This window comes from Lygodium microphyllum, chromosome 17 (genome assembly GCF_053477565.2).
Source record: "Lygodium microphyllum isolate KBCC chromosome 17, Lygodium_microphyllum_v1.1.10, whole genome shotgun sequence".
Taxonomy (NCBI): domain Eukaryota; kingdom Viridiplantae; phylum Streptophyta; class Polypodiopsida; order Schizaeales; family Lygodiaceae; genus Lygodium; species Lygodium microphyllum.
The window spans coordinates 83898392-83924816 of record NC_141151.1 but is presented as its reverse complement, the minus strand read 5'-3'; the positions used below and the strand labels follow the sequence as shown (position 1 = coordinate 83924816).

The 26425-nt window shown below is 44.1% G+C and overlaps 1 protein-coding gene across 1 annotated transcript in view; it reads right to left on the bottom strand.

The window, feature by feature from the left end:
- LOC148022106 (uncharacterized) overlaps window positions 1-26425 on the bottom strand; it is a 156132-nt gene that overhangs the window by 12792 nt on the left and 116915 nt on the right. The window contains exon 4 of the mRNA XM_087696794.1: window positions 18740-18816. Coding sequence (XP_087552920.1) covers window positions 18740-18816 — 77 coding nt within the window. The remainder of the gene's footprint in view (window positions 1-18739; window positions 18817-26425) is intronic.

Genomic DNA, 26425 nt, shown 5'->3' with positions numbered 1-26425 from the left:
CACAGAGGTGGAGCTTAAAGAAAGAGCAATTTTCGGTTAGGTAATCGGACACTATCCATCTAGGGCCCAGCTTTCGAATTGGCTTCACTCCACACTGCGCATTGGCACAACGCTGATCGTGGAGGCAGTCCTCATGGGCCGAGGGATCTTCATGGTTCAACTCACCTCTGCGGACGCAGCTCGTGAGTTAGTGGAGAGCTCGCCCTATGCCTCCATGAAGGGGGTCATTTACATGCCTCCCTGGTATAGCGGCTTCACAGTGGAGACATTTGCGCTCCACAACAGATTTCTCACACACCTAGTCACCTTACTTTTCCCCAGATTGCCGGTAGAGTACAGCCAGTTAGTGGAGGACTTTGGACGGCTCTTCGGCACAGTTCTTCATGCCTCCTTTGCGGATGCAGTGACAGCTGCAGGAGTCCCAAAGGTACGAGTGGCTGTAAAAGACACAACAAGTATACCAAAGTTTCTGGAGATTGAGGCATGAGGTCACTCCTTTAGGCAGCAGGTCATTGTGACTGGGCAACAAAGGCAGTGCCTGCGCTGCCACAACTTTGGGCATCAAGCAGCAAATTGTACGCGTTTCGAAGCCAAGGCAGCTTCACCGACAGGCCCGCAGGTGGACACTGACGGCTTCACACGGGTCCAAAGATGACAGAGAGGGAGACGGCAGGGGGGGCCGCAGCTAGCTCCTCAGACGTAGCCTCGACAACAGGGAGCAGGAGGGCGAGTGACCCCCCCTCCGCAGAGCAGTCCGCAGCCCCCCCTGCCCGCGCCACCTGGCAGGACTGCAGTCCCCCACATCCACCACCCGTGCCACAGACTACCTCACCTGGGATCCCACAACCCCCACATTCATCCCCCCCCCCCCCCACTGACCCTGGCCCACGGCACCCCCCCCTTCCAAGGCCACCAGCCCTCCCCCCCAACACCTGCCAGGTACCTCTAACCATCCCACCATCCCTCGATCCTCTTGCCCCCCACCACCTCCCCTACCGAGCACCCCCCCTGATCCGCACTTGGTTTAGGCGATCCCCCCCAGACCCACCCCCCCTCCTCCCACAAGAGGTATTGAGCCACACACGCCTACATCCTCCTCGCACTACCAGTTTTCCCCCTCCCACATAGCCACCAGCTCATCTGCCCCTACCACCCGTCACACTTTCCTGAGACAGACACAGCTGTTGCCACGGGAGTTTTTCCGCAGTGGCCCATGGTCCTACCTGAGAGTTGCAGAGCGTGGAGAGTTCCCACTACCTCTAGAGGAGGGGATCTTCGTGGTTCGTAAGTCAAGGAGGGGCAAGGTCCATCTACTAACACAATCGGATGGACCAAACTGCGCTTTTTTCCTTTAGTCCTCTCACTCAGAGGATTGGATGATGACACAAATAGAGAAGGAGTTGAAGAGTTAGGTGTGGCAGACCACATCTCCCACTGGATGGGAGAAGGACTAGCACTGTTTGCACAGCAGTGGCCTGGTTGCATGATGGACATTAACTGGTGGGCTGGGGCTGAGGTCCCACACTTGAGCATTTTCTTTCGAGCCCCTCCACAGTGGAGAGCTCCGAGGGATGTGATCCAGTGGCCCCTGGCACAGGCGGCCATTTCTACCAGTGTACAGAGTCACGACTCTCAACATGGCTGATATATGCATTGATAGTACCGCCTCGGCGAAAGGCCACCATGGGGTCTGAAGTTCGTCGTCCAGACCTGCAGCAAAGCGTACTTGCATACCCCATAGTTTTTTCTCCTCATCAACAGCCTCCACACCGAACAAATGCATGTTCAATCAGTCACAAGTTTCCCCATGAGCTTACACCTTGCATCTTGGAATGTGAATACTCTGCACTACAATGGAGCACGTGGTTCCAGGAAGTTGATTGTTCGGCAGGAGTTGCAACCTGCCCTTGCCGGACGGATCGACATCTTACTTCTACAGGAGCACAAGCTCACTTCCACCCATGCCCAGCGAGTAGGGAAGGTACTCCCGGGCAGCTCGCACACTCGGTGGGAGCACGCCACAGGTGCCCATGGCAGGAGTGGAAGCGTATGCACCTCTATTGGCCAGAGTCTCACAACCTATGTACGAGACCATGGGACAATAGTGGCAGGGAGGGTTCTATGGATCAGACTGGATATTGGGGACTCGTGCCTTGGAGTCCTCAATGTCTATGCCCCTATGCAGGTTAGGGCATGCAGCAGGTTCTAGGTGGAGATCGCAGATGGACTCCTAGAGGTGGACTCCTAGATCATTGGAGGAGACTTCAACAACCTGGAGGATTTGGAGGACCAGCAGGGCAGAGGCAAAAATTACCAGAGAATGGCTGGGGAGGAGGAGGAGGAGGAGGAGGAGGAGGCATGGGAGGTCTTTCTACTGGCAGTAGGAGCACGCGATGCCTGGAGAGACCCTGCCTTCCACAGGAAGGAGAGGTCGCTCAACTTCTCTTGGGGAGGCAGCTAGGTGGAGTCCTGCTGGAGCGGTTGGATAGGTTTTATGTGGGAGAGTGGGGAGGCTCTCGTGGAGGCCAAATTGGGCAATTGGCGGACACCACGTTGTCTAACCATTGCCCGGTTCTCTTGACACTTGATCCCCCAACATCTACCCTAGACACACAATCCTATCATATCCCTGACTCGATCTATGGGAGGAAAGAGGTGATGAGACAAATAGAGCAAATTTGGACCAGGGAGTGGGGCAGGAGACACGGGATCACAGAGGAGGTTGCAGAGGACCTAGCCGAGTCGAGCAGTATTTGCCAAGAGGCAGCCATATAGGCCAGGCAGTAGAGCAACTCACAGGAGGAGAGAGCACTCCGGCGAGACCTTGCAACCACGCAGAGATTATTACAAGAGGGACCAGGGGATCCCACCCTCCACGCACAAGAGGTGCGTACGCAAGCAGCCATTGCTGGCCTAGAGGACAGGTGCTCGGATGTGACATTAATGTGACATTAAAAGTGATATTTAATGTCACATTAAGGTCATAAGTGTGGAATGTGACATTAAAAGGGATATTTAATGTTACATTAAGGTAAATTTAGGGGAACATGCACGAGAATGACCGTCCGGGCTCTTGGGCGCCCGAACGGGGTTAAGGGGAGCCTAGAGAGTAAGGGAGTCCAGGAATAGTAGGACTCCAGGAAGTTGACGGCTGGCAAAAGGGATCAGGTTTGAGGGCCAGCACTTATCTAGGCGTGGCTGGGAGGATAGTCTGTCTCGTGCTTCCATCAGTTTCAAGAAATCGGTCCCCGTAATTTAACATTGGTATCAGAGCCTATGTTTCTGATCATTAATCGAACAGAAATCCGTCAGGTCGTCAGTTTTTGTAACGCCGTGTGAGCATCAGTCGACGGAAGTCAGAAGTGTCCTGTCCCGTCGCGTGAGAAAACGGGCCGTCACTTTTGCCCTGTCCCGTCGCGTGAGAAAACGGGCCGTCAAAGAAAATTTAAAAGAATTTCAGTGACACGTCACATTAATGTGACCTTCAACGTCACGGCAGATAAGTTACGGGCAGAAACGCTTCGTTACGGGCAGGGAAAAATGAAAAAATAAAAAACGTGGAGCCGCCAGCATCCGCGAGGACCAGGCGTGGAGTCGCCAGCATTCGCGAGGACCAACCAGATCAGATGTGAAGCTGCCAGCATCCGCGAGAACTAGATCAGAAGGGAGCCGCCAGTATCAGATTGCTGTTGACGGATAGGACTGCTCCTGAGACGGATAGGACTGCGACTGCTGTGAGACAGGCAGAAAACATCATATACAACTGAAGTCACAGTCTGCCATTAAAAGTCAGGGAAGTATTTTATCTTGTATGCAAATTTCTTATTTTTGCTTTCCAATTCCAGTGTATTAATGGCAGAAAAAGGGAAAGAAAGGGTAATGGAAAGTTCTAGTTCCGGGGATCAACCTATGGTAGATCCCCATGAACCAGACATACAAGAAGAACAATGGGAAGAATTTTTTGCCACGAGAGAGCAATTTGATGATCTTTCTGCTCGTGTGCAAACTCAGGGGGTTCAAATGGAGTTTTTAACTCAAACACTTACTGAAATAAAATCTCAGCTAACTTTATTGTTGGAAAAAGATAAAAATAAGATAGAAATCTCAGATGTCCCATCTTCATCGAAAGATTTAGATGTGACCATTCGAGATTCTAAAGAACCCCAAACCTATCATAAATTGAGGGATAATCTGGTTTTAAAGGATATGAAACCACCTCAATTTTACGGGGAGGAAAAAGATAGGAATAAAGATACAATCTTTAATTTCCTCCAAAAATGGGAAGATTTACATAAATTGAAAAATACCCCACCACATCTCCAAGCACTGGAGGCCAGTTTAACTTTGGGGCCCAAAGCATATAAGTGGTGGCGAACTTTAAAGGAGGAGAATAAAATACCTGAAACTTGGGCTCAATTTGAATCTGTCTTTTTAAAAGAATTTCTTCCTGAAAATGAAATGGAAAGAAATTGGGAAGATTGGGATTATGTCAGACAAAAGGGACCGCCCCTACTGACATATCTGGAGGAATATCGTGAGATAATCCTCAAACTGGAAGGAATTGATGAATTCCAAAAAACAAGAGGATTCATTAGGGGACTGGATAAAGCCTGTAAAAAGGAAGTAAAACGGAGTTTACCTAAGACGCTTGAAGAGGCAATTAAATTTGCATTAATTTATGAAGATAGTACGCGTCCAGGTACACTCACCAGTCTCACTGATATGGAGCCCAAGTCTAAGGAATTAGAAACCTCAAAATTTGTGGGCAAATTTAAAAGAAAAATGCCATTTTTCAAGGGTAAAAAACAACCTTTTGAAAAGAAACCATATATGAGGCCAAAGCTAAGTCCTGATGACTTTGATAAGGCCAAAAAACAAAAATTGTGTTTTAATTGCCTATCCCCTAACCATGCTGCTTGGAATTGCCCTCAAAAAAAAAAGGGGGAAGACAAAGGAAAGGACAAGGGCAAGGGAAAAGAAAAACAAATCCATGTAGTGCAGACCTTAGAATTAAAGGGCCATGAAAAGTATAAATCTTTAAAGGTCTTGCACATGGATGTACAACATAAGTGTTGTATGTCAACTTCTTTGTGGCAACCTACTTTTGGACCACATGATTTACTTAGAGTACATGGATTGATAGCTGGAAAACGGGTTAGAGTCATGATTGATGACTCTGCCACACATAATTTTATAAATTATGCACTTGTCAAAAAATTGAAACTTCCCCAACAAAACAGTGAGCATCAATATGTTGTTCGTATGATGCAAGGCCAAGACAATAAAATATGGGATACAATGGTATCCAATTTGGAAATCGAGATTCAAGGATACAAAGATAAGCTTGATTTCCAAATAATGAATATGAAAAGAGCTGATATTGCTCTAGGGAGGGAGTGGCTATGGGGACTGGAACCATCCTTAAAACGTAGCTATCACCATAATACACTGGAATTTGAAAGGGATGGTAAGACTTTTGTCATTCAAGGTGAACATGAAGTATCTGATAATCCTTTGCTGTGTTCTACTGAAGTTCAGAAGCTGATAAAGAAGGAAGTTTGTGAGGTATATATGCTATGGTCTCTTCCTGTACAAAATACTTTTACTTTCTGTAATATAAAGCAACAATTTTCTTATGCTTGCGAATTGAATGTAAATAATGAATTGAACAGTTTGTTAGATGATTTTAAAGATGTGTTTCCTTCTGATTTACCAAGTGGCCTTCCACCAGATAGGGGTGAAATAAATCACCCAATTGATATAAATAAGGATACACACCCAATTTCAAAACCACCGTATAGGTTAAGTCAAACACAGCATCAAGAAGTTGAGAGACAAATTAAGGATTACCTGGATAAAGGATTTATTCAACCTAGTAATTCACCTTGGGCTTCACCAATTTTATTGGTAAAGAAAAAAGATGGTTCTATGCGACTTTGTGTTGACTATAGAGCACTTAATAAAATAACGGTGAAGAATAAATTTCCTATGCCCAGAATGGAAGATCTTTTTGATCAATTGCAAGGGGCAAAATTCTTCACAAAGATAGACTTAAGATCAGGTTATCACCAAATAAGAATTAAGGCACAAGATGTTTCTAAGACGGCATTTCGTACTAGATACGAGCATTATGATTTTTTGGTGATGCCTTTTGGCCTCACTAATGCACCAGCTACCTTTATGAAGCTGATGAATAGTGTTTTACGGCCCTATCTAGGACATTTTGTAGTAGTCTTTTTGGATGATATCTTGATCTTTAGTAAATCAAGAGAAGAACATTTGGAACACTTACAATTAGTATTCCAACTGTTAAGAACACATTCCCTTTATGCGAAGAAAACTAAATGTGAATTCTTTGCACAAGAGGTCAAATATTTAGGGCATATAATCTCGAAAGAGGGAATCAACATGGATCCAGAAAAAGTAAGGGCAATTATTGAATGGCCACCTCCACGGAACCTGGAAGAGCTGCAGATCTTCCTAGGTTTATCTGGATTTTATCGTAGATTCATTCGAGATTAGCAATGAAGAAATGGAGGCACTATTTGTATGGTGCCAAACTTTTGATCTTATCGGATCATGAAAGCATTAAGTGGCTTAATGATCAACCAGATTTACATGGGCGTAAAGCCAGATGGGCCGAACTCCTCCAAGAGTTCGACTATGAAATAAGATATAGAAAAGGAAAGTATAATATAGTAGCTGATGCACTCAGTAGAATGCCCATCATTAATGAATTGAGTTTTACTCAGTTCACTTCCAACTTGCTTGAATCTTTAAAAGGAAAATGCCAGGTTGATCCGGCATATTCCAACATATGGGAAGCAATAAAAAATGGGGATCCAAATGAAAGTGCTTCTACTGAGGAAGGAATATCTGAGGATATTCAACTAGGAAATGGAGCATCAGGGGTTGCTCAAACTGGATTCAAGTGGAAGAATTTTACCATTGATAATGGTTATTTACTCTACAAGGGTAGGGTATGTGTCCCGAAAGATATAGAAATAAGGCGCCAGATACTCTTTGAGTGTCATGATACCCCTAGTGAGGGACATCCAGGAGTTAATAAGACTTATAGTCTTATTAAAAGGTAGTTTTATTGGCCTGGAATGAATAAGGACGTCCTTGACTATGTGGTCAAATGTAATAAATGCCAGGTTAATAAAGCTGAAAAATTAAAAATGGGAGGACTTCTCCATCCATTAGAAATTCCTTCAGGAAAATGGGAGAGTATCTCCATGGATTTTATTGTTGCTCTACCTAGAACACAGAGGGGGCACGACTCTGTGTGGGTAATTGTGGATAGGTTAACCAAAATGGCTAGGTTTATTCCAACTTCAACTGATGTTAAAACACCAGAATTGGCTAGATTGTTCGTAGAGAACATATACCGATTGTATGGCCTTCCGGCAAATATAGTTTTTGATCGGGATAGAAAATTTGATAGCCATTTTTGGCGTGCGGTATTTAGGAAATTGGATACTAAACTTAGCATGAGTACGGCGGATCATCCGCAAACAGATGGGCAAACTGAAAGGGTTAACCAAATTCTTGAAGATATGCTTAGGGCATATGTAAGCAAAAGGCAAACTAATTGGGAAGAGTATTTACCGATAGCAGAGTTTGCATATAACAGTGCCAAACACTCTTCCACTGGATATAGTCCATTTATGTTGATGTATGGGTTTCAGCCCAGAGCTCCTTTTGCAGTAGGACTGCATAAGGAAAAGGTTCAGGCAGCTAAAGACTTTTTGGAGGATATGAATAATATGTTAAAATTTGCTCAAGAAAATATTAAAAAGGCTCAAAGTCGAGCTAGAGCATATGCAGATCCTCACCGAAGAGACATCTCCTTTGAAGAAGGAGAATTGGTCTATCTTAAGGTGCCTGAACAAACTAAAACTATGAAAAAGGGACATTGTCCAAAGCTTTCACCAAGGTATTGTGGTCCTTTCATAATACTTAAAAGGGTGGGAGAATTGGCTTACAAGCTCCAACTACCTATTGGTAGTAAAATACATCCAATTTTTCATGTAAGCAAATTAAGGAAGAAGCTGGGTGATTTGGATAATTTAATCTTAAATGATGCTATTGAGGAGTTATTCTATGACCAATCTAATCCACATGAACCAGAAAAAATATTAAATGTTCGTAATAGACGAACGAGGAATACTATTTATCAAGAATGCTTGGTTAAGTGGAAAGATTGTTCAGAAGAAAGCTCAACATGGGAGCGAGTAAGTACTTTAAAGAAAAGGTTTCCCGATTTACAATTAGACCTTTCAAATATCGTTTTCGAGGACGAAACCGATTCTTAAGGGGAAGGAAATGTGACATTAAAAGTGATATTTAATGTCACATTAAGGTCATAAGTGTGGAATGTGACATTAAAAGGGATATTTAATGTTACATTAAGGTAAATTTAGGGGAACATGCACGAGAATGACCGTCTGGGCTCTTGGGCGCCCGAACGGGGTTAAGGGGAGCCTAGAGAGTAAGGGAGTCCAGGAATAGTAGGACTCCAGGAAGTTGACGGCTGGCAAAAGGGATCAGGTTTGAGGGCCAGCACTTATCTAGGCGTGGCTGGGAGGATAGTCTGTCTCGTGCTTCCATCAGTTTCAAGAAATCGGTCCCCGTAATTTAACATCGGAGTTCTCTTTCTACACCTCAGCAGCTTTCTGGACGCAGAAGGGGAACACGATGTGGAAGGAGTTTTTCCAAGTGCACCAACTTCGCACCTCAGGAGAGCAAATATACAACCTTCGAGATTAGTATGGGAGGACTCGTTCTAGCCCAAACGAGGTGATGGAGATTGCCACCGACTACTACAGACGCCTTTTTTAGCAAGAGACAACCTCAGCTAGAGGACAGCGATGTAGATAGCAGGTCTGGGATCACATCCCATCCCTCATCACAAAGGAGATGGGACGCTCCATCCTAGTCCCCCTTCACAGAGAAGGAACTAGAGGAGGCTTTCCATACATAAGACGGGCAGAAATGCAGAGGATGGCCTCTCTAAGGCCTTCTTCACTACCTACTAGGAGGTGGTGAAGGACCCCCTACTAATGGCCTTCCAAGAGATTTTCACTTTAGGACAGATGCCAAGGAGTCTTTCGGCAGGCCTTATCAGTCTTCTCCCCAAAGGGGGAGACTGGTTGGAGCTTTCCCAGTGGAGAACGATCACCTTATTGTCAGTGGCCTATAAGGCACTAGCAAAGATGATTGGTAGGCGACTACGCCCCGTGGTTCCAGACATCATCCATGATACACAGACAGGCTTTGTCCAGGATAGGAGCATCCTAGACAATGTATTCACCTTCTTTGAGGCAACAGAGTGGGCTCAGCACACAATGGGCAGAGACTGGTCGTACCACTCTTGGATTTCAAGAAAGCTTATGGCAGGGTGGACTGGGATTTCCCAGAGGACACCATGGTGAGGTTGGGTTTCCCCCAGGCTTGGATTTGCAGGGTCTCCGCACTTTACAGATCGGCCACCAGCAAGGTTTTCATAGATGGTAGGCGAGGGGAGGAGTTTCGGCTGGAGAGATCGGTCCGGCAAGGCTTTCCCCTGGCCCATACCTGTTCCTACTCTTTGCAGAGGCGATGTCTCACTTCCTCAGGTCATGTGTGAGCAGATTACGCGGCCTCCGACTTCGCGTGAGAGAGGAGACTGAGTTGTTAGACTCAGAGTACGCAAATGATACAGCACTCTACATAGAGGACGATGAGTTGATGCTGGAGAGAGTGAGGCTGGCTCTTGAGGTGTTCTGTTCTCAGCACGAGCAAAAATCAACTAGCGAAAGTCGGTTTGTTTCCTCACAAACCCGGACTCTAGAACGGAGTGGGGCATCCACCTGGGATTTAGACGGGTGAGCAAAGGGCCCGTCCGCTACCTAGGGTTCCAGGTGGGACTCGACATCACTCACGCCCAGTAGTTTCCTCCAATCCTTGATTCTATTCAGAGGAAGCTGACCTACTAGAGAACGGCTCGCCTCTCACTAGCAGGCCCAGCCCTGGTGGTTAACAAGGTCCTCCTAGCAACGGCTTGGTACATCGCCTCGTGTTGGTGCTTCTCCTCATTCTGTGAAGTGCAGCTTCGCCGCCTAGTGCGGAACTTCCTTTGGTCCGAGTCAGACAACTCCACGGATCCAAGGGCCAAGGTGGCATGGGCGACCATCATATGGCATCGCTCAGAGGGATGCCTTGGGATCATAGACCTAGAGTATCAAAGTCTTCATGATATTTAAGAAGACAGTTCACACCCGTAAGTCTATTTACACAAAGATCAAGGAAACGAAGGGACTTTACACCCAACAATCTCCCACTTAAAGACCCGAAGTGGTACCTTTGAGCTGACCAACTCCCACTAAACGAATGCAATGCTCATGCTGAGCCTTTGCAAGAGACTTAGTGAGAACATCTGCAGGATTATCTTGGGTTTTAACCTTAGTCAGTGTGACAAGACCATCATCCAAGACCTGTCGAATAAAGTGATACCGAACATCTATGTGTTTGGTACGTGCATGGAACATGGCATTCTAAGCCAGACATACTGCACTCTGGCTATCACAACCAAGCACTGGTGTGAAGAAATACCAAAATCCCTGACCAGACGGCCAAGCCAAATAGCTTCCTTAGAAGCTTCTGTGGCTGAAATATATTCAGCCTCTGTAGTACTCAGTGCCACAATTTTCTGCAATCTTGAACACCAAGAGATAGCCCCACTAGCCAAAGTAAAAACATACCCACTGGTAGATTTCCTAGTGTCAAGATCTCCTGCCATGTCTGAATCACAAAATCCCTCTAATTCTAGTGTACCCTTTCCATAGCATATACACTTTTTTTGTGTACCTTTCAAGTATCTGAAGATACATTTCACTGCTTCCCAATGTGGCTTGCCAAGGTTAGACATAAATCTGCTAACAACTCCCACTGCATTTGCAATGTCAGGGCGAGTTGCAACCATGGCATACATCAAAGATCCACAAGCTAATGCATAAGGTATACCCTTCATGGTACTAGCAACTGCATCATCCTTACGGCAATCAGATTTGCTAAGCTTTGAATATGGCGGTAAAGGCACACCAAGAGGCTTAGCATCAGCCATATTAAACCTGTCAAGTACTTTGCTGATGTATTTGTCCTATGAGAGAAACAACAAATGCTGCCCTCTATCTCTTTTAATGCGCATGCCCAAAATGTGTTCAGCTGCCCCCAAATCTTTCATGGAGAAGGCTGAACTCAGCTACCTTTTAAGAGCATTCAAAGTACTCTTATGCTGTCCTGCAATCAGCATGTCATCCACATATGAAACCAACACAATAAAGCTGCCATCATCAGCCTTTTTAGTGTATAAGCAGTGATCTGCATGACTGCGTTTAAATCCATGGCTGTGCATAAAGGTATCAAATTTTTTGTACCACTGTCTAGGGGCTTGTTTCAGCCAATATAAGTACGTTTCAGCTTACAAACCAAATGCTCTTTTCCTAGAATAGCAAATCCTTCTGGTTGTTTCATGTACAGCTCTTCATCCAAGTCACCATGAAGAAAAGCAGTCTTCACATCCATCTGATCCAACTCTAAATCCAAGGATGCAATGAGAGCAAACAAAACACGGAGCGTAGTCATCTTCACCATTGGTGAAAAGACCTGGAAGTCTATGCCTTTCTTTTGTGTATAGCCCTTAGCAACCAACCGTGCCTTATACTTGGGCTTCCCATCAATACATTTCACTTTGTAAACCCATTTATTAGGAATAGCTTTCCTATCCTTGGGTAAAGGTACAAGCTCCCATGTGCTATTTGCATATAGAGACTTCATCTCTTCTTGCATAGCAAGCTCCCACTTTCTCTTGTTTTCACATGACTGTGCCTCTTTAGATGTCAGAGGCTAAACCTCATCAATCAACAAAATGAAATCCAAAGATGGCTGAAACCTCTGTGGCTGCTTTCTGACACGTGTAGACCGTCTTACCCAATGGTCTGTATTATCAGGTAGTGGGCCTACATCCTGAGGAATGTGCACACCATCACCAAGTGGCTGACTTTCAGCATTTTCTTGCTGCTGTAATCTGTTTTCAGCATGTTCTTCTTGCTGTCCTATTTCATCCTGTTCTTCTATTTGCTGTCCATGATCTTTTGGCTGTAGCACAATAGGTTACTGCTCATTTTCAACATCAAAAGGGACAGAATTTTCAGCTAATGGCTGCTGAATGGCTGGCTGTTCATGCTGAAATTTGACCTTCTTTTTGTCAAGATCACCACGTGTAGCATTTTTCAGCAACTTTGCCTCATTAGATACTACATCTCGGCTGCATATTATCTTCCTACCCTGAGGAAGCCAAACTCTACAACCCATCTCTCCCTCATCTCCATATCCCATGAAGATGCCCTTGATGGATTTCATGTCTAGTTTGGTCCTCTGTTCTACAGGTACATCCACAAAGGTATCACAGCCAAAGACACGCAAATGGTCATATGAAGCAGGTTTGCCAGACCAAACCTCTTCAAGAATGTCATTTTCCAATGCACGATTGGGAGAGCGACTATAGTTTTAAGAGCCTCTCCCCAAAATTGCTATGGGAGATTAGCTATGGACAGCATGCATCTGACTCTCTCACAAAGTGTGCGGTTAAATCTTTCAGCCACGCCATTTGATGCACGATTATAAGGGGCTGTCAACTCCCTCTTAATGCCATGCATCTCACAAAACTTGTTAAATTCTTTTGAGACATACCCACCCCCATTATCTGTTCTTATGGCTTTCAACTTAAGCCCTTTTTGTGTGGTAACAAAAGCATGAAATTTTTTAAAAGAATCCAACACTTCCTTTTTGCTCTTAAGTACATACACCCATGACTTTCTGCTGAAATCATCAATGAAAGTAACAAAGTACCGTGCACCCCCATACGAATTAACAAGCATAGTGCACACATCAGAGTATACTAGGTCAAGAGCATTAGACTTCTTAATGACACCAGAGTAATAAGGAGACTTCACTTGTTTTCCATATAAGCAATCATTACAAAATTCGAGACCAGAGCCGTTTACATCAAATCTCCCTAAAGAGGAGAGAACCTGAAGGCCTTTCTGGCTCATATGACCAAGTCTTTTGTGCCAAAGCTCCATCTGTGAATGGACTTCAGCCACGGCCAAGAACTTGCCAGGTAATGCTTTACAATGCAAGTAATATAAAGTCCCCATTTTGCTACCTTTCACAATCAGCATAAAGCCCTTATGGACCTTCCAAGATCCACCACCAAATGTAGTAAAGTACCCTTTAGGATCAAGCTGCCCAACTGATAGTAGACTCTTCTTTATGCCAGGTACAAATCTGACATCCTGCAAAATCAACTCTTGGCCATTTTCAAGAGCCAAGTGAATGGTACCAATACCCTCTATCTCACATGCATAGTTATTACCCAAGTAAACCTTGCCTAGGCAACCTGCAATGTATTCAGAAAATGACTCCAAAGAGGGGGTAACATGAAAAGAAGCACCGCTATCCACTATCCATGATTGTGATAGCCCATCATGAGCTGAAAGTAAGGCATCAATTACCTCCTTTTTGGTGATGTGCATATCACCTGTTGCTTCCATAATATCTGCATCATTACATGAGGCTACAACAAGTATCTCTTCAGTGTCAGGAAGCTCTTCAATGACCACACTGGATGCAACATTTGCCTTTGCAACTACTTTTGAGGAAGAGTTGTCATCATCTTTCTTTTTCTTACCCTACTGTTTCTTTCTTTCTTGCTCTTTCTTGAAGTACCGGCAATCGGGCTTTTTATGCCCTTTACGCCCACACGGATAGCATGTGGCATCCTACTGTTTGCCCTTGCTTTTGCTTCTGCTTTTCCCTTTACTGGCTGCATTACCCCTATTTTCAAAACTGCCTCTTACATGGTAAGTTGAGCCATTGCTTTCACCACTAGACTTTCTTCTGATTTCTTCATTGAGGATTGAGACTCTAACACCATCAAAAGTCAAAGCGGGGTTGTTGCTAAGTGACACAACCAAAGATTCGCAGCTGTCAGGCAAAGTCATCAATAAGAAAATAGCTTTTAATTTATCATCAAAAACAGTCAAACCAGAGTCCTGCAACACTGACTCAAAACCCTTGTGAAAGCACTCAAATGCTCAAATACTGACTTAGACTCATCCAATTCCATGTTCACAAGTTTACGCATAAGATGCACTTGATTCATAGGAGTTGTATTTTCATAAGTATCCTTAAGCTTTTTCCATATAGCATAACATGTATCAAGACGCTTTATGTTTGTAAGTAGATCATCAGACACTGCCATCTTAATGTATGCAATGGCCTTCTTATTAAGTCTAGCCCAATCCACATCTGTCATAGCTGCAGGCTTAGTCTCCAAGAGAGCATCTTCACAGTCCTTGAGAAACAAAATGCCTTGCATCCTATCCTTCCACAAGTCAAAGCCAGTGCCACTGCTGCTAGAAGCATTTATAGCCATTTTTCAGCAATACACCAGAAATTCAATGCTGCAATTTATGACAGCAAAAATGAGCTGAATATTCAGCTGATTTCAGCCCAATTTTTTAGCAAATAATAGCAAGATTCAGTCCAAGTAAATGTACAGCAGTAGAATGAATGACTTTCAATAGTATGACTGCAATTTCAGCATACAATAAATGCATACATCACTGCCGGATAACTCCCACTTCAGCAATATCACCATAAATACATCTGTACCAATCCCAGATCTGCAAATGATCACTAAGACTGCTGCAACATGAATAATCAGCAATACATCAACTCAATGGGAGCTGCCCAACATGTGAACTGCATACATATGTGCTCGTATCAACTTGTGATACCCCAAAACACCAAGAATTCTCTGCAATGTCTCCAAAATTGCACAAGCGGGAGATAAAAATGCTCAAATCACTCTGCTTATGGCAACAAGATTGTTTCAAAAATATTCCCAAAGAGCATTTCACGCATTAATTTTGCCAATATCCACAGATTTCAGTAAAAAACCCCAAATTTTCATTGACCAATCTGCCCTGATTGCATTAATACATGTTCCCGAAAGCATAAAACGGGCAAATTTAGCAAAATTTTGCAAAATTTTGCAAAAGCCCCAAATTTCTCACGTCCAATTGTGCACCAATGTCAGCCAATCTAACTCAGCTAACCAAAATTTCACCAATACAGCAAAAGCCCCAAATTTTATGGGTCCAACGTTGAGAAATTTCACTCAGATGAGCAAATTTCAGTAAATTTGGTGAAATCCCCAATCCAAACGCGCACAATGTCTACAATGTCTGCAATTTCTGACGCAGATGCCTCGATCTTGCATGAGCAACACTTAATCTGGAAAAGCCCCAAATTTCTGGGCCTAAATCTACACAAATCTGCGCATTGTGCTTGCACGTGGGAACACTCGGAAGAGAGGAGGTAGAAAAAATCTCAAATATTTCTGAAAAAAAAACGGAATATGGGTCCGTTGACCCGACGTTCAGGTCCGTGACCTGTCAAGCGACGTGACGCCTACCAAACTGCCACCAGTGCAAGTCGCGCTGCGCCTGGTGTCACTGGCGCATCACAAGTCCACCGCCTGATGCCGTCACGCCCGCCGTCGCGCCCGTCTGACGCTCGTCTGACACGCCCCCCGTGATGCCTCATCTGACGCTCCTCTCACGCCCGCGTCTAACGCTCCGTCACACCTTCTACTGCCCGCTGGTCCACGATGGATCTGCCATCTATTTTACCTGACTGTTCCCCCTCGCCTACGACTACTGAGTGCTGGCTATTGCTTACACCTGTCTCGTCTGCGAGCTTGGACCGTCGCGCTCTGATACCAGTTTGAAGGGGTGAGAGTGCGCAATGGCATGCAAGGTCAAGCGTTAGCTAAAGAACAAAGATGAGCTGAGGGTTAGAGGAAGAGTGAACGCAGAGATAAGTGTACCGATGTGATGGTACACAAAGAATAAAAAGAATGTATTTATATGTTAGGGTACATTAAGGGTGTGTTCACACCCGTAAGTCTATTTACACAGAGACGAAGGGACTTTACACCCAACACTTTACCACACGTAAGATACATCCAATTATTGATGTAAGCAAGGAAAGAGCTGGGCAAAAGTGACAATCTTGCCTTAGGACATAAGATAGTGGAGATCTTTGATAAATAACCACTTTCCCATGAGCTTGAAATGATTTCAGATGTTGGTGAAGATAAGCAAGGAATATTATTTACCAAGAGTGTGTGGTAAAACATGGGACCATGTAAAGACCATTCTGAAAAGGCTTCCTAATTTGCAGGTAACCTTAACCAGTTCAATTCTCGAGGATGAAAACAGTTCTTAAGGGGAAGTGTTGCATAAATTAATGTGAAACTTGTAAGGAAACACCATTGGGCTCATGGTATTTTTGTGTAAACTTAAGGGCTAGACACAAGTAAGGGAGTGATGTGGCAGGCATGCATACACTCACTAAAAAAGGACATGCTATGGCTGGGAGGTAAATCAATAGCTCATCCCACACACTTAGTTGACTGAGGTTCATGGAAGACAGGAGAAATGGTGCTGGAAAGGGACAGGAGGAGAAGGAAAGGATGAGGCTGGAGGAAAAGAAATGAGGGCAGGAAGAAGAGATGGAAAGGTCAGGTGTTAGAGGGAAGAGACCTCTAGGTTGGGGGGAGGGGAAGAAAATGCTGACAGATGAGAGAGATGGGGAGAAGAAGGCATAAGTGGGCAGAAGAAGCTGGTGAGGACATGCACTTTAGAGAGGACAGAGCTATGTGGGAGGAAGGAGGGGGACTGCATGCTTGCAGAAGAAGCTGGCTGGGGAAGGCAGGACAGGCTGGGAAGTAAGAGGCAATGGTGGGACTGGCATCTTCAGCTGCTGATGGCACATGGTTAGCTGCAGCCCTTTGTGAACATATGTTTTCCACCTGCAAGTTGAATTGGCAAGCTTTTCATCTGGAGAAAAAAGCCTTCATATTGTTCATATGAGCTATCACCAGGTTTATTTCACTTGAAAAGTTTGATCAAGGTGAATTTGGAAGTTTGGGATTGAGCTCCAAAGAGTTTCTGAGTGATTGCCAATAACATTTCAGTCCCCTTTGTAGATACAGATGATGCCATTACCAAATATCAGCAAGATAAGTAACTGTTCTAACCTCTCCCCTCTCTCCCTTTCTCATCATTTCTTTTCTACATGCTCACAGATTCTAAAAAACACCAAACTTTAGAGATCAGAAGTGTCTAACAGAGTGATAACCTTTGAGTTGATATGAACATGAAAGAAAGAACCGAAAGTACTTTCCCAAGTTGGCTGCTGAAAAACATAACAGCCAGCAGGAATGAACCAATTGGCACATTTAATCAGAAAATACCAAATGAACAATCCTCTTGAGGGCGGCTCGAAGATGATTCCACCAGCCAAGAAATACGATCTGATGTCATTGCCCCTTCGCATCCATCACCAAGCACACCAAGGATCAGAAAAGAAGATGGAGAGAAAGAAGATGAAGAAGAGCTTCACCTCACCAAGTCCCTCACTCTTGCACAATCTCACAACCTCGTACACAACTCCAATCTCAACCCTCTTACCCCCATGAATAGGAAGAAGAAGAAAAAAAGTAAGAAGATGTAGGGCAGCTTCAAGGTGCAGGTCCAAGATTGCAGTACTTGAAGTTGAAACAAAAAGGAACCTGAAAAACTCTAAAAACTGGTTGTAGAGCTAGTCCATGGACTACAGCCCACCAAGTGACATGCTGTTATCCTCAAAATGAGTACCACAAACAGGATAATTTTGCCATTTTGTCAGTTTTTCACGTTTGCTGGTCTGTGTGACATCAGAGGTCCTCCAACAGAGGCAGGTTGGAATATTCAGAGAAAGGAATATCCAAAAGCTTGAATATTTTAGGGTTTTACTTGATGCACTAATGAGGCAACTTTGATGATAAGGATTTCTAAACTAGAACCTAGGGGTCTGATACCAAATGTTGAAACTGGTTTATTTGACACTAACTAAATGAAAGTAGAGAACAGCAAGGAGCCATGGTGGATTGAAACATGCTAGATAAGTGATTGAGACAGGATTAACATATGAAGCAAGTCCAAACAAGATTCCGAAATTTTCTACACCGCTTTTGACCATGCTTGGCACATCAAGACTCTTTAAATAGTAGCTATGGCCTGCATGTGTGGCATGTCACTCGAGGAAGGCATAGCTCTTTACTAGCCCCTCATTGCTATGGACAATCTCATCATGTAAGTGTGGCACGCCAAATCCTGAAATGGCAGATGAACTGTCCTTGGTTCAGCATATGAAATTATATGAGATGCTCCAAAGCAGTATTAGCCCAAACACATCAATTTCAGTTGTATAGAAAAGTTAAGCCTTAAAAGGTGGGATAGATTTGGTAAGTTTTGTGAGAATGACTAATCCAATAAAGACTGCAATCAGGAGTCTGTACTTCTTATGAAACTCATTGTTCATACAGTAGGAACCTGTAATGAGATGATCTCGTATGCTGGTATGTTATCCTATGCACATGGAGGGGAATAAGCCAGAGTGCAAGTACACAACATAAAAAGGCATGAAAGTTGAAAAGGTCCTTTTGGAAGTAAGTTGGACACAGCTGCTTTTTCTCTTTTTCATACTGCCTGGGCTGACTATTCATATTAATCTACAGCATTTCTAACCAGTATAATTAGGAAAGAGAAATTAGCTGGTGAATGGCAGAAAAAGATCAAACCAGTCCTCTGCAATTTTGGCCATGGCTGTTTTCCTTTCTTCAACTGTTTGAATATACTTCTCTGCAATCAGATTGCTCTGCAGGCAAAACATAGGGTAAATATAAATTAATAATTGGTGTATGCCAACAAACTTAAACTATCACACAAAAAAGTTTGGTAAGTAAATATATGCCAACAAATGTCAATGTAGAGTAAATATAACTGTAAACTTCCACCTAAAGGTGCTAGTGAGCCACATGTTGCAAAACTCCCATTTGAAGGATACCCAATCTTTTGGTGCTTTTTCCTAAACCAAAAGATTTGTCCACCACTGTTGCACACTCCCTTTGAGAAAAGTAGATGCCCTGCCACCTTGTGCCACTCAATATAATTTCCACCTAAGTATGTTCTGTCAAACTGTTGAATGAAAGACAAGGCTTTTCATCTTGTATTGTGTTCCACTTAAGGTCTCAAAATTTATCCATTGTCCTCTCCTTTATAGTCCTTTGATCTTTCCTTCAAAGTCAAGTGATCAAAGACACATGGTTGTAAGAATCTAGGCTGACTTGCACTAGCAACTGCTTGACCAAAATTCGCAACCTGTGATGTTGAACCTACAATACCCAATTAAGGTACAAATATGCTATATGGATAGGAGCTGCATCTCAACATAGAACCTGGCCAAGTCCCCACATTCAAATACATAACATTGACTGGACTGGTTTGCATACCAGGATGGGAGGAAACACATTACCTTGCATACCTGACAGTACACTACTAGGACCTTGGCGAACTTGAAAGTTGGCTGTCATAGCCTCAAACATAGAGCCTCCTCCAAAGTAAACCGGATGTATAAATGGTGGTTGAACCACTTGTTGTACCTGTTGTACTTGCTGAAAACCTTACCCTAACCATAGACTTCAGCACGTAAACCAAAAGCAGATTGCTGAATTGGAACACACTGTACTGGTGGAATCACTATCTGTCATCGAAGTCCAATGGACTTTCTCTCAGCCACACTAGGATTCTGACTTGGTGCATCTCCTTGCCTCACCTTTATTGGCTCTAAATAATCCAGCAGCAGCAAACTTAGCTTCATAAGCTAGAGCAAAAGTCTCCATGTACTAGAAAGTTGAGAAAACTTATCAACTGCATGAAGGAATTATGCTTACATCATCCACATTTTAAGAAACATCTCGTCCAAGAGATTTGCCTTCAAAAAAGATCCTTGCTCTGTTCCGTGTGAGACATCCTTCTTGAATGCTTTTCTTGTTTGCCTAAAGTTTAAGACTTAAGTGATTGAGTCTGAGTGCAGACTCGCCCCCTTAAAAAAGTTGGTGATGTCCCAACAACGAAACCATGATACCAGCCTTAGGGCAAATCAAATGGGCAGTGCAGTTATACTTGAAAGCACTTAATCTTAATATCAGAAATTCAGCAATAGAAAAACAAATCAAACCTTGGAGATAGAATGGTCCTACACCCAGACACAAAGAAAAATTGGCCCCAAAGCCCAACACCCTTGAGGTATTTCTTTATCATTACCAAATCGCCTGTACAGTTGTTACTGCTCAGAAAACCCTACTCACTAGCTTTCCTAATTCAGCCCTTAGTCGGCCAATCAAGCAGTGCTCAAGCCTTTTCTCCAACTGCTCTCACCAGCCAAGTCCAAGTAAAACAGCTATGATTCCACAAAAGCATGAGTACACCACTCTGCCCGACATTGAATCTTGCTAGAAGAACCCCTTTTCTTGAAAAATATTCCATGATAGTCTCTCCAAAAAGCCTTGACTCACAACAAATTAGCACAAAACAGCTTTTTTGGGTTTTATTCACGCCTACGCTCACAGAGGAGTGTCGGTGATCTTTAGTAGGACACTGGGGCACTTTTTACTCTCCGTACGAGAGGTCTTTTCCCCCAGATTTATTATCTTTATTTTATGTGCCTATGTTACACAATTTCGGGCACTTATCGTGTTTCACACACTTCGGGTGTGAACACCCTCTTACAACCCTAAGGTTTAAGGGTTGTACTTTGTACTTTCATTACACACTTCAGTCTATTGCATTGGGTGTCCTACCTTCACTCTCCACACTGTCTACTTCACTCTTAGTTGAGCTTCGATCCACTCCAGCTCTCACATTTGGTATCAGAGCAGGAGCTGAGTACAGCTCAGTCTGCTCTTGAGTACAGCTCAGTTCAAGGAGTCCCTATCAGTTGGAACCACCCTGTAAGTATCAGGGACCTGCAGCTTGTGCCATCCAGCGCCCCTTCAGCTGGAACAGCCAGCCAGCCGCCAGCCGCCAGCCACTTGCCAGTAGCCCCATCAGTAGCTCCTGCCAACCAGCGACCTACAGCTCCCGCCAGCCAGCACCAGCACCCGCAACTGTGCCCTGCGCCAGCTGCGCCCGCCTGCATTCCTGTGCCCACCTACGTCCAGCACCCCCCCCTGCAGCCTGCAACGCCAGACCGCCAATCACCACCTGGCCTATCCGGCCACCAGTCCCCAATGTGCCACCTGCTCAGGCCACCGCCTCCAGCTTGACCTTCAGCTGCTCCCGCCACCAGCTCAACTGTTTCTTGCGCCACCAGCCCGACTGCTCCAGCGAGCCTCCATCACAAATCATTGGAGGTACAATTTATTTTTTAAAAGAAAATTTTACTCTTTTTTTTCAGATTCATTTCTGGAGAAAGGGCTTTTGCCCAAGCACGCACAAGCAGTCTCAATACGTGTCTGGGACACGATTAATGCAGAAATTTCTTGGCAAATAAGTCAAGAATTTTGGGGCTTTTGGGTTTTGTGAAGACATTGGTACATGCAATACAGTTCAGTCTGAAATAGACTGTTTTTGAGCATTTTGGGGCAAGAAATTTTGGGGCTTTTGCTTCTACAGTGTTGCTAAGCATTTATTGCACCTTGGACTGCATGCATTACAGAAAGTTTTGACAAAGTGTGCTTCAGATCGCTAATTGCAGTAAATTACTTGCTGTAATTTCTGGAAATTTTGAGATTTTCAGGTTGGTCCAGCTAGGGAAATTGCTCTTTTTCTCTCTAATCAACATTGTTTATCATAGCAAATCAAGGAGGTGATGTATTTACCTATGTATCCAAGGAGGACAGATTGGATGGCAACAACTATTCACTCTAGTCCTTCATGATGAAGAATATGCTGATTGCAAAGAATCTTTGGGAATATGTCAACAGTGAAGAAGTTAGGCCCGGAGTTGTAGCTCCTACTACTCCTCTAGGAGGATGTGGACAACGGGCAACTCAGCCTGTTCAGCCTACTCCACCTCGGCCACTTCCCCAAAGATCAGCAGCACAAAAGGCATGGGATACACAGGATGCACAAGCCTTTTCGCTGATTGCATTGGCAATTCAGTGGTCTATCGTCCCTCACATTCGGTCTACAACTTCTTCATGAGTAGCTTGGTTGACCTTGGAGCAAATGTTTGTTGGTAAGAATGAGACCCGCATCTCTTTCTTGAAGAAAGAGCTTGAAACACTAAAGATGGATGAGGGTGATTCTATGCAGGATCACCTAAATAAAATTCAAGACTTGCGTGAGCAACTTGTGAATGTTGATGAGTATTACTCAGATGCACAGATGATATCTACTACATTGAATTCATTGCCGCCCTCATACTTGGCATTTCATACGGCCTTGAACCTCACTATGAGGATTGCCCCACAGTCACTTACTTTCCTTCAACTAGTCAGTTTGATCTTGAAGGAGGAGCAGACAAGAAGAAACAGTGGTGTGGATGTTATAGCCTCTAAGCATGCTTTTATGGCACGACAAAAGGACAAGGGTAGCCGAGCAAAGAATGCTCCACAGAGCTCTGGGACTTCAGGTACTTCACAAGGCAATAAGAAACAAGGGGACACGCAAGCCAAGAAGGGAAAATGCCATTATTGCAAGAAGCTAGGCCACTACATCACTGAGTGTAGAAAGCGCATAGCCAAGGAGAAGAAAAAGGAGTCAAGGATGTCTGTTTTTTATGCTCCTTCCACTGCTACTGAGTCTGCCTCCTTTGTTACAGACAGGGACTATTGTTTTTATACATGCAATCGTGACTCTTCTTGGGCTAATAGAGCATTTAGCTCTACTGAGGATGCAGGCACATGGTTTTTTGACAGTGGTGCTTCTAGGCACATCACATCTCGCAGAGATTTGTTTGCTTCTGTTAGTACAGCCCCAATTGACAAGTTTGTAGTGTGCCAACAATGCATCATACCCTATTAGAGCTATTGGGGAGATTGTGCTCACAGCCATTGATGGCTCTATTCTCCGCCTACAAGATGCCTTGTTTGTGCCAGGTATAAAGAAGAATTTATTATCTATTTCTTCTTTGACACAATGTGGTTTGCAGGTCACCTTTGATGATGACAGATGCATAGTGAGAGATAAGAAACGCATGACTTTGGTCTTGACTGGCACTCTATATTGTGGGTTATATAAGTTGGATGCTCTTTCAATTGATCAGTCGGCCTATTTAGTGTCCACTCTTACTCATGTTATGTTACAGACAGAGTTATGGCATACTCACATGGGGCATGTAAACTATGGTAGCTCGATGCTTTTACAGTGTACACAGATGCTTAATGGATTACCTCTCTTGAAGAGACCTCCCGAGCACTTATACGAGGGATGTATTTTGGGAAAAATGCATCGGTTTTCGTTTCCCCGTGATGTTGCTTTTAGAGCCACAGCCAGGTTACACATAGTGCACTCAGATGTATGTGGCCCTATGCAGACAAAGTCATTCGGTGGATGTTACTATTTTGTGACTTTTATTGATGACTTTACTCGCTTCTGTTGGGTCTACTCTTTAGTGAAAAAGCCATTGGAACAAAATGGGTCTACAAGCTGAAAAGGAATGCAGATGGATCCATTGACAAATATAAAGCCAGGCTTGTAGCCAAGGGCTATGCATAGAAGAAAGGCATTGACTATGAGGAGACATTTGCTCCTACCTCCCGTATGACTACCATCAGGTCTATGGTTGCTTTGGCTACCCATTATGGATGGACTTTGCATTAGCTAGATATAAAGACTGCATTTTTACATGGGGAACTTCATGAAAAAGTATATGTATAGCACCCCATTAGTTTTGCAGTTGAGGGATCAAAACACTTGGCTTGTAAACTGAAAAAGGCTTTGTATGGCTTGAAACAAGCTCCTCGAGCTTGGCACGCAAAGATTGATGCTTTTTTACTCAGCCAAGGATTCATAAACAGCTCATCACAGTCTACTCTTTACGTATGTAAAGAGGCGGGATCCATGCTAATCATTTGTCTGTATAATGACGACCTTTTGCTTATAGGGATACATGCTGATCGAATTTCAGCATTTAAATAAAATTTGCAGCAAACTTTTGAGATGTCAAATTCGGGGTCTTTGCACTATTACTTGGGCATTTAGTTCATTCATGATGCTAGAGTTATCGGTTTATCACAGTCAAGATACATTGGTAAACTTCTTGAGAGGTTTGGCTTACAAGATTGCAAGCCAGTCTGCACACCAATGGAACTTGGACTGAAGTTGTCACTGCATGATGATAGTGACTTGTTTGATATACACACATATGCTCCAGCAAGTTGGATGCATTATCTACCTATGCAACACTAGGCTAGACATACAGTTTGCAATTTCAGCCCTGAGCAGATATATGCATCAGCCACGCATGTCACATTGGCAAACTGTCAAGTGTGTTTTCCGTTACTTGCAGGGTACTAGGACTCTTGGATTGCGTTTTGCCAAGGGAGAACCACTGCACTTACATGCTTACTGTCAGATGGGAGAGGATCGAGGTGCAGCTGAAGTGCAGTAGACAGTGTGAGAGTGAGAGACAGAGTTGAGCACGACACCCAATGCAATAGTACTGAATAGAGTGTTAGCTGAAAGTACAAATGATAACCCTTATACCTTAGGGTTATAAGGGGCTGTTCACACCCGAACACAGTAAGTGCCCGTAAGTATGCACCACAAGCACATACAAAATAGTACACATAATCTGGGGGAAAAAACCTCTCCTACCGAGAGTAAAAAGTGCCCCAGTGTCCTAGTGATCACCCGCACACTCCCATATGAGCGTAGGCGTAAGTAAGGCGTGTGAGATACCCAACAAACCCCCCTGGAGTGAAGAGTGATCAAGTGTACAAGGATCATCCGCCACCAAAGGGCGTCAAATTCAAAGCATCGCGAAATGCTTCAAATTTGTCTCGTGGAAGAGCTTTGGTGAAGATGTCTGCCACATTGCTGGTGGTAGGACAGTAGACGAGGCTGATATCACCTGCATGTAGCCTCTCTCTGACAAAGTGGTAGTGAATCTCTATGTGTTTCGTGCGAGCATGAAACACAGGGTTCCGTGCCACTGCAATGGCACTCTGACTATCAGTATATAAAGGAGTAGGCTCCGTAACAGATACATCCAAATCAGCAAGTAAGCGTCTAAGCCATACGCACTCAACTGCAGTAGTGAAGGCTGCCTTGTACTCAGCTTCACATGACGACGTGGCAACAGTGGATTGTTTCTTGCTAAGCCAAGAAATGCATGACGAGCCAAGAAAGAAACAATTGCCACTAGTGGAGTGACGAGTATCAAAATCACCAGCCCAATCAGAGTCACTGTAAGCATGTAACTGCAGTGGTCCCCCCTTGGCATAAAGCAATCCAAGAGCTCTAGTACCCTGCAAGTAACGAAACACACGCTTCACAGCTTGCCAATGCGACATACGAGGCTGATGCATGTACCTGCTCAAAACTGAAACGGCAAACTGTATGTCTGGCCGAGTGTGGCATAGATAGATGAGACATCCCACTGCTGGAGCATAAGTATGGATATCAAACAAATCACTGTCATCATGTAATGACAGTTTGAGCCCATGTTCCATGGGTGTACAAACTGGCTTGCAATCCTGTAAGCCAAACTTCTCAAGAAGTTGCCCAATGTACCTTGACTGACATAATCCAATGCCTCTAGCATCATGTACAAACTGGATGCCCAAGTAATAGTGCAAAATACCCAAGTCAGACATGTCAAAAGTTTGCTGTAAATTATTTTTGAATGCTGAAATCTGATCAGCATGTGTTCCAGTGAGCAAAAGGTCATCTACATATAGACACAAAATCAGCATGGATCCCCCCTCTTTATGTACATAAAGGGTAGACTCAGATGGGCTGTTTACAAACTGCTGACTAAGCAAGAAAGCATCTATCTTTGCGTACCAAGCTCGTGGAGCTTGTTTCAAACCATATAGAGCTTTTTTCAGCTTGCATACTAAATTTTCTGAGCCTTCAACTGCAAAACCAATGGGCTGCTGTACATACACTTCTTCCTGAAGTTCCCCATGTAAGAATGCAGTCTTTATATCCAGCTGATGCACTTTCCAACCAAAATGTGCAGCCAAGGCAATCATAGACCGAATGGTCGTCATACGGGAGGTAGGAGCAAAGGTCTCCTCATAGTCAATGCCCTTTTTCTGTGCGTAGCCTTTAGCTACCAGCCGTGCCTTGTACTTATCTATGGATCCATCTGCATTCCTTTTCAATTTGTAGACCCATTTCGTACCAATGGCACGCTTGCCAACTGGCAAAGACACCAAATCCCAAGTATGATTCTTATGAATAGAATCCAATTCAGCTTGCATGGCTGCCATCCAATGCACACTATGTCGTGCATCCTCAAAACATTCAGGCTC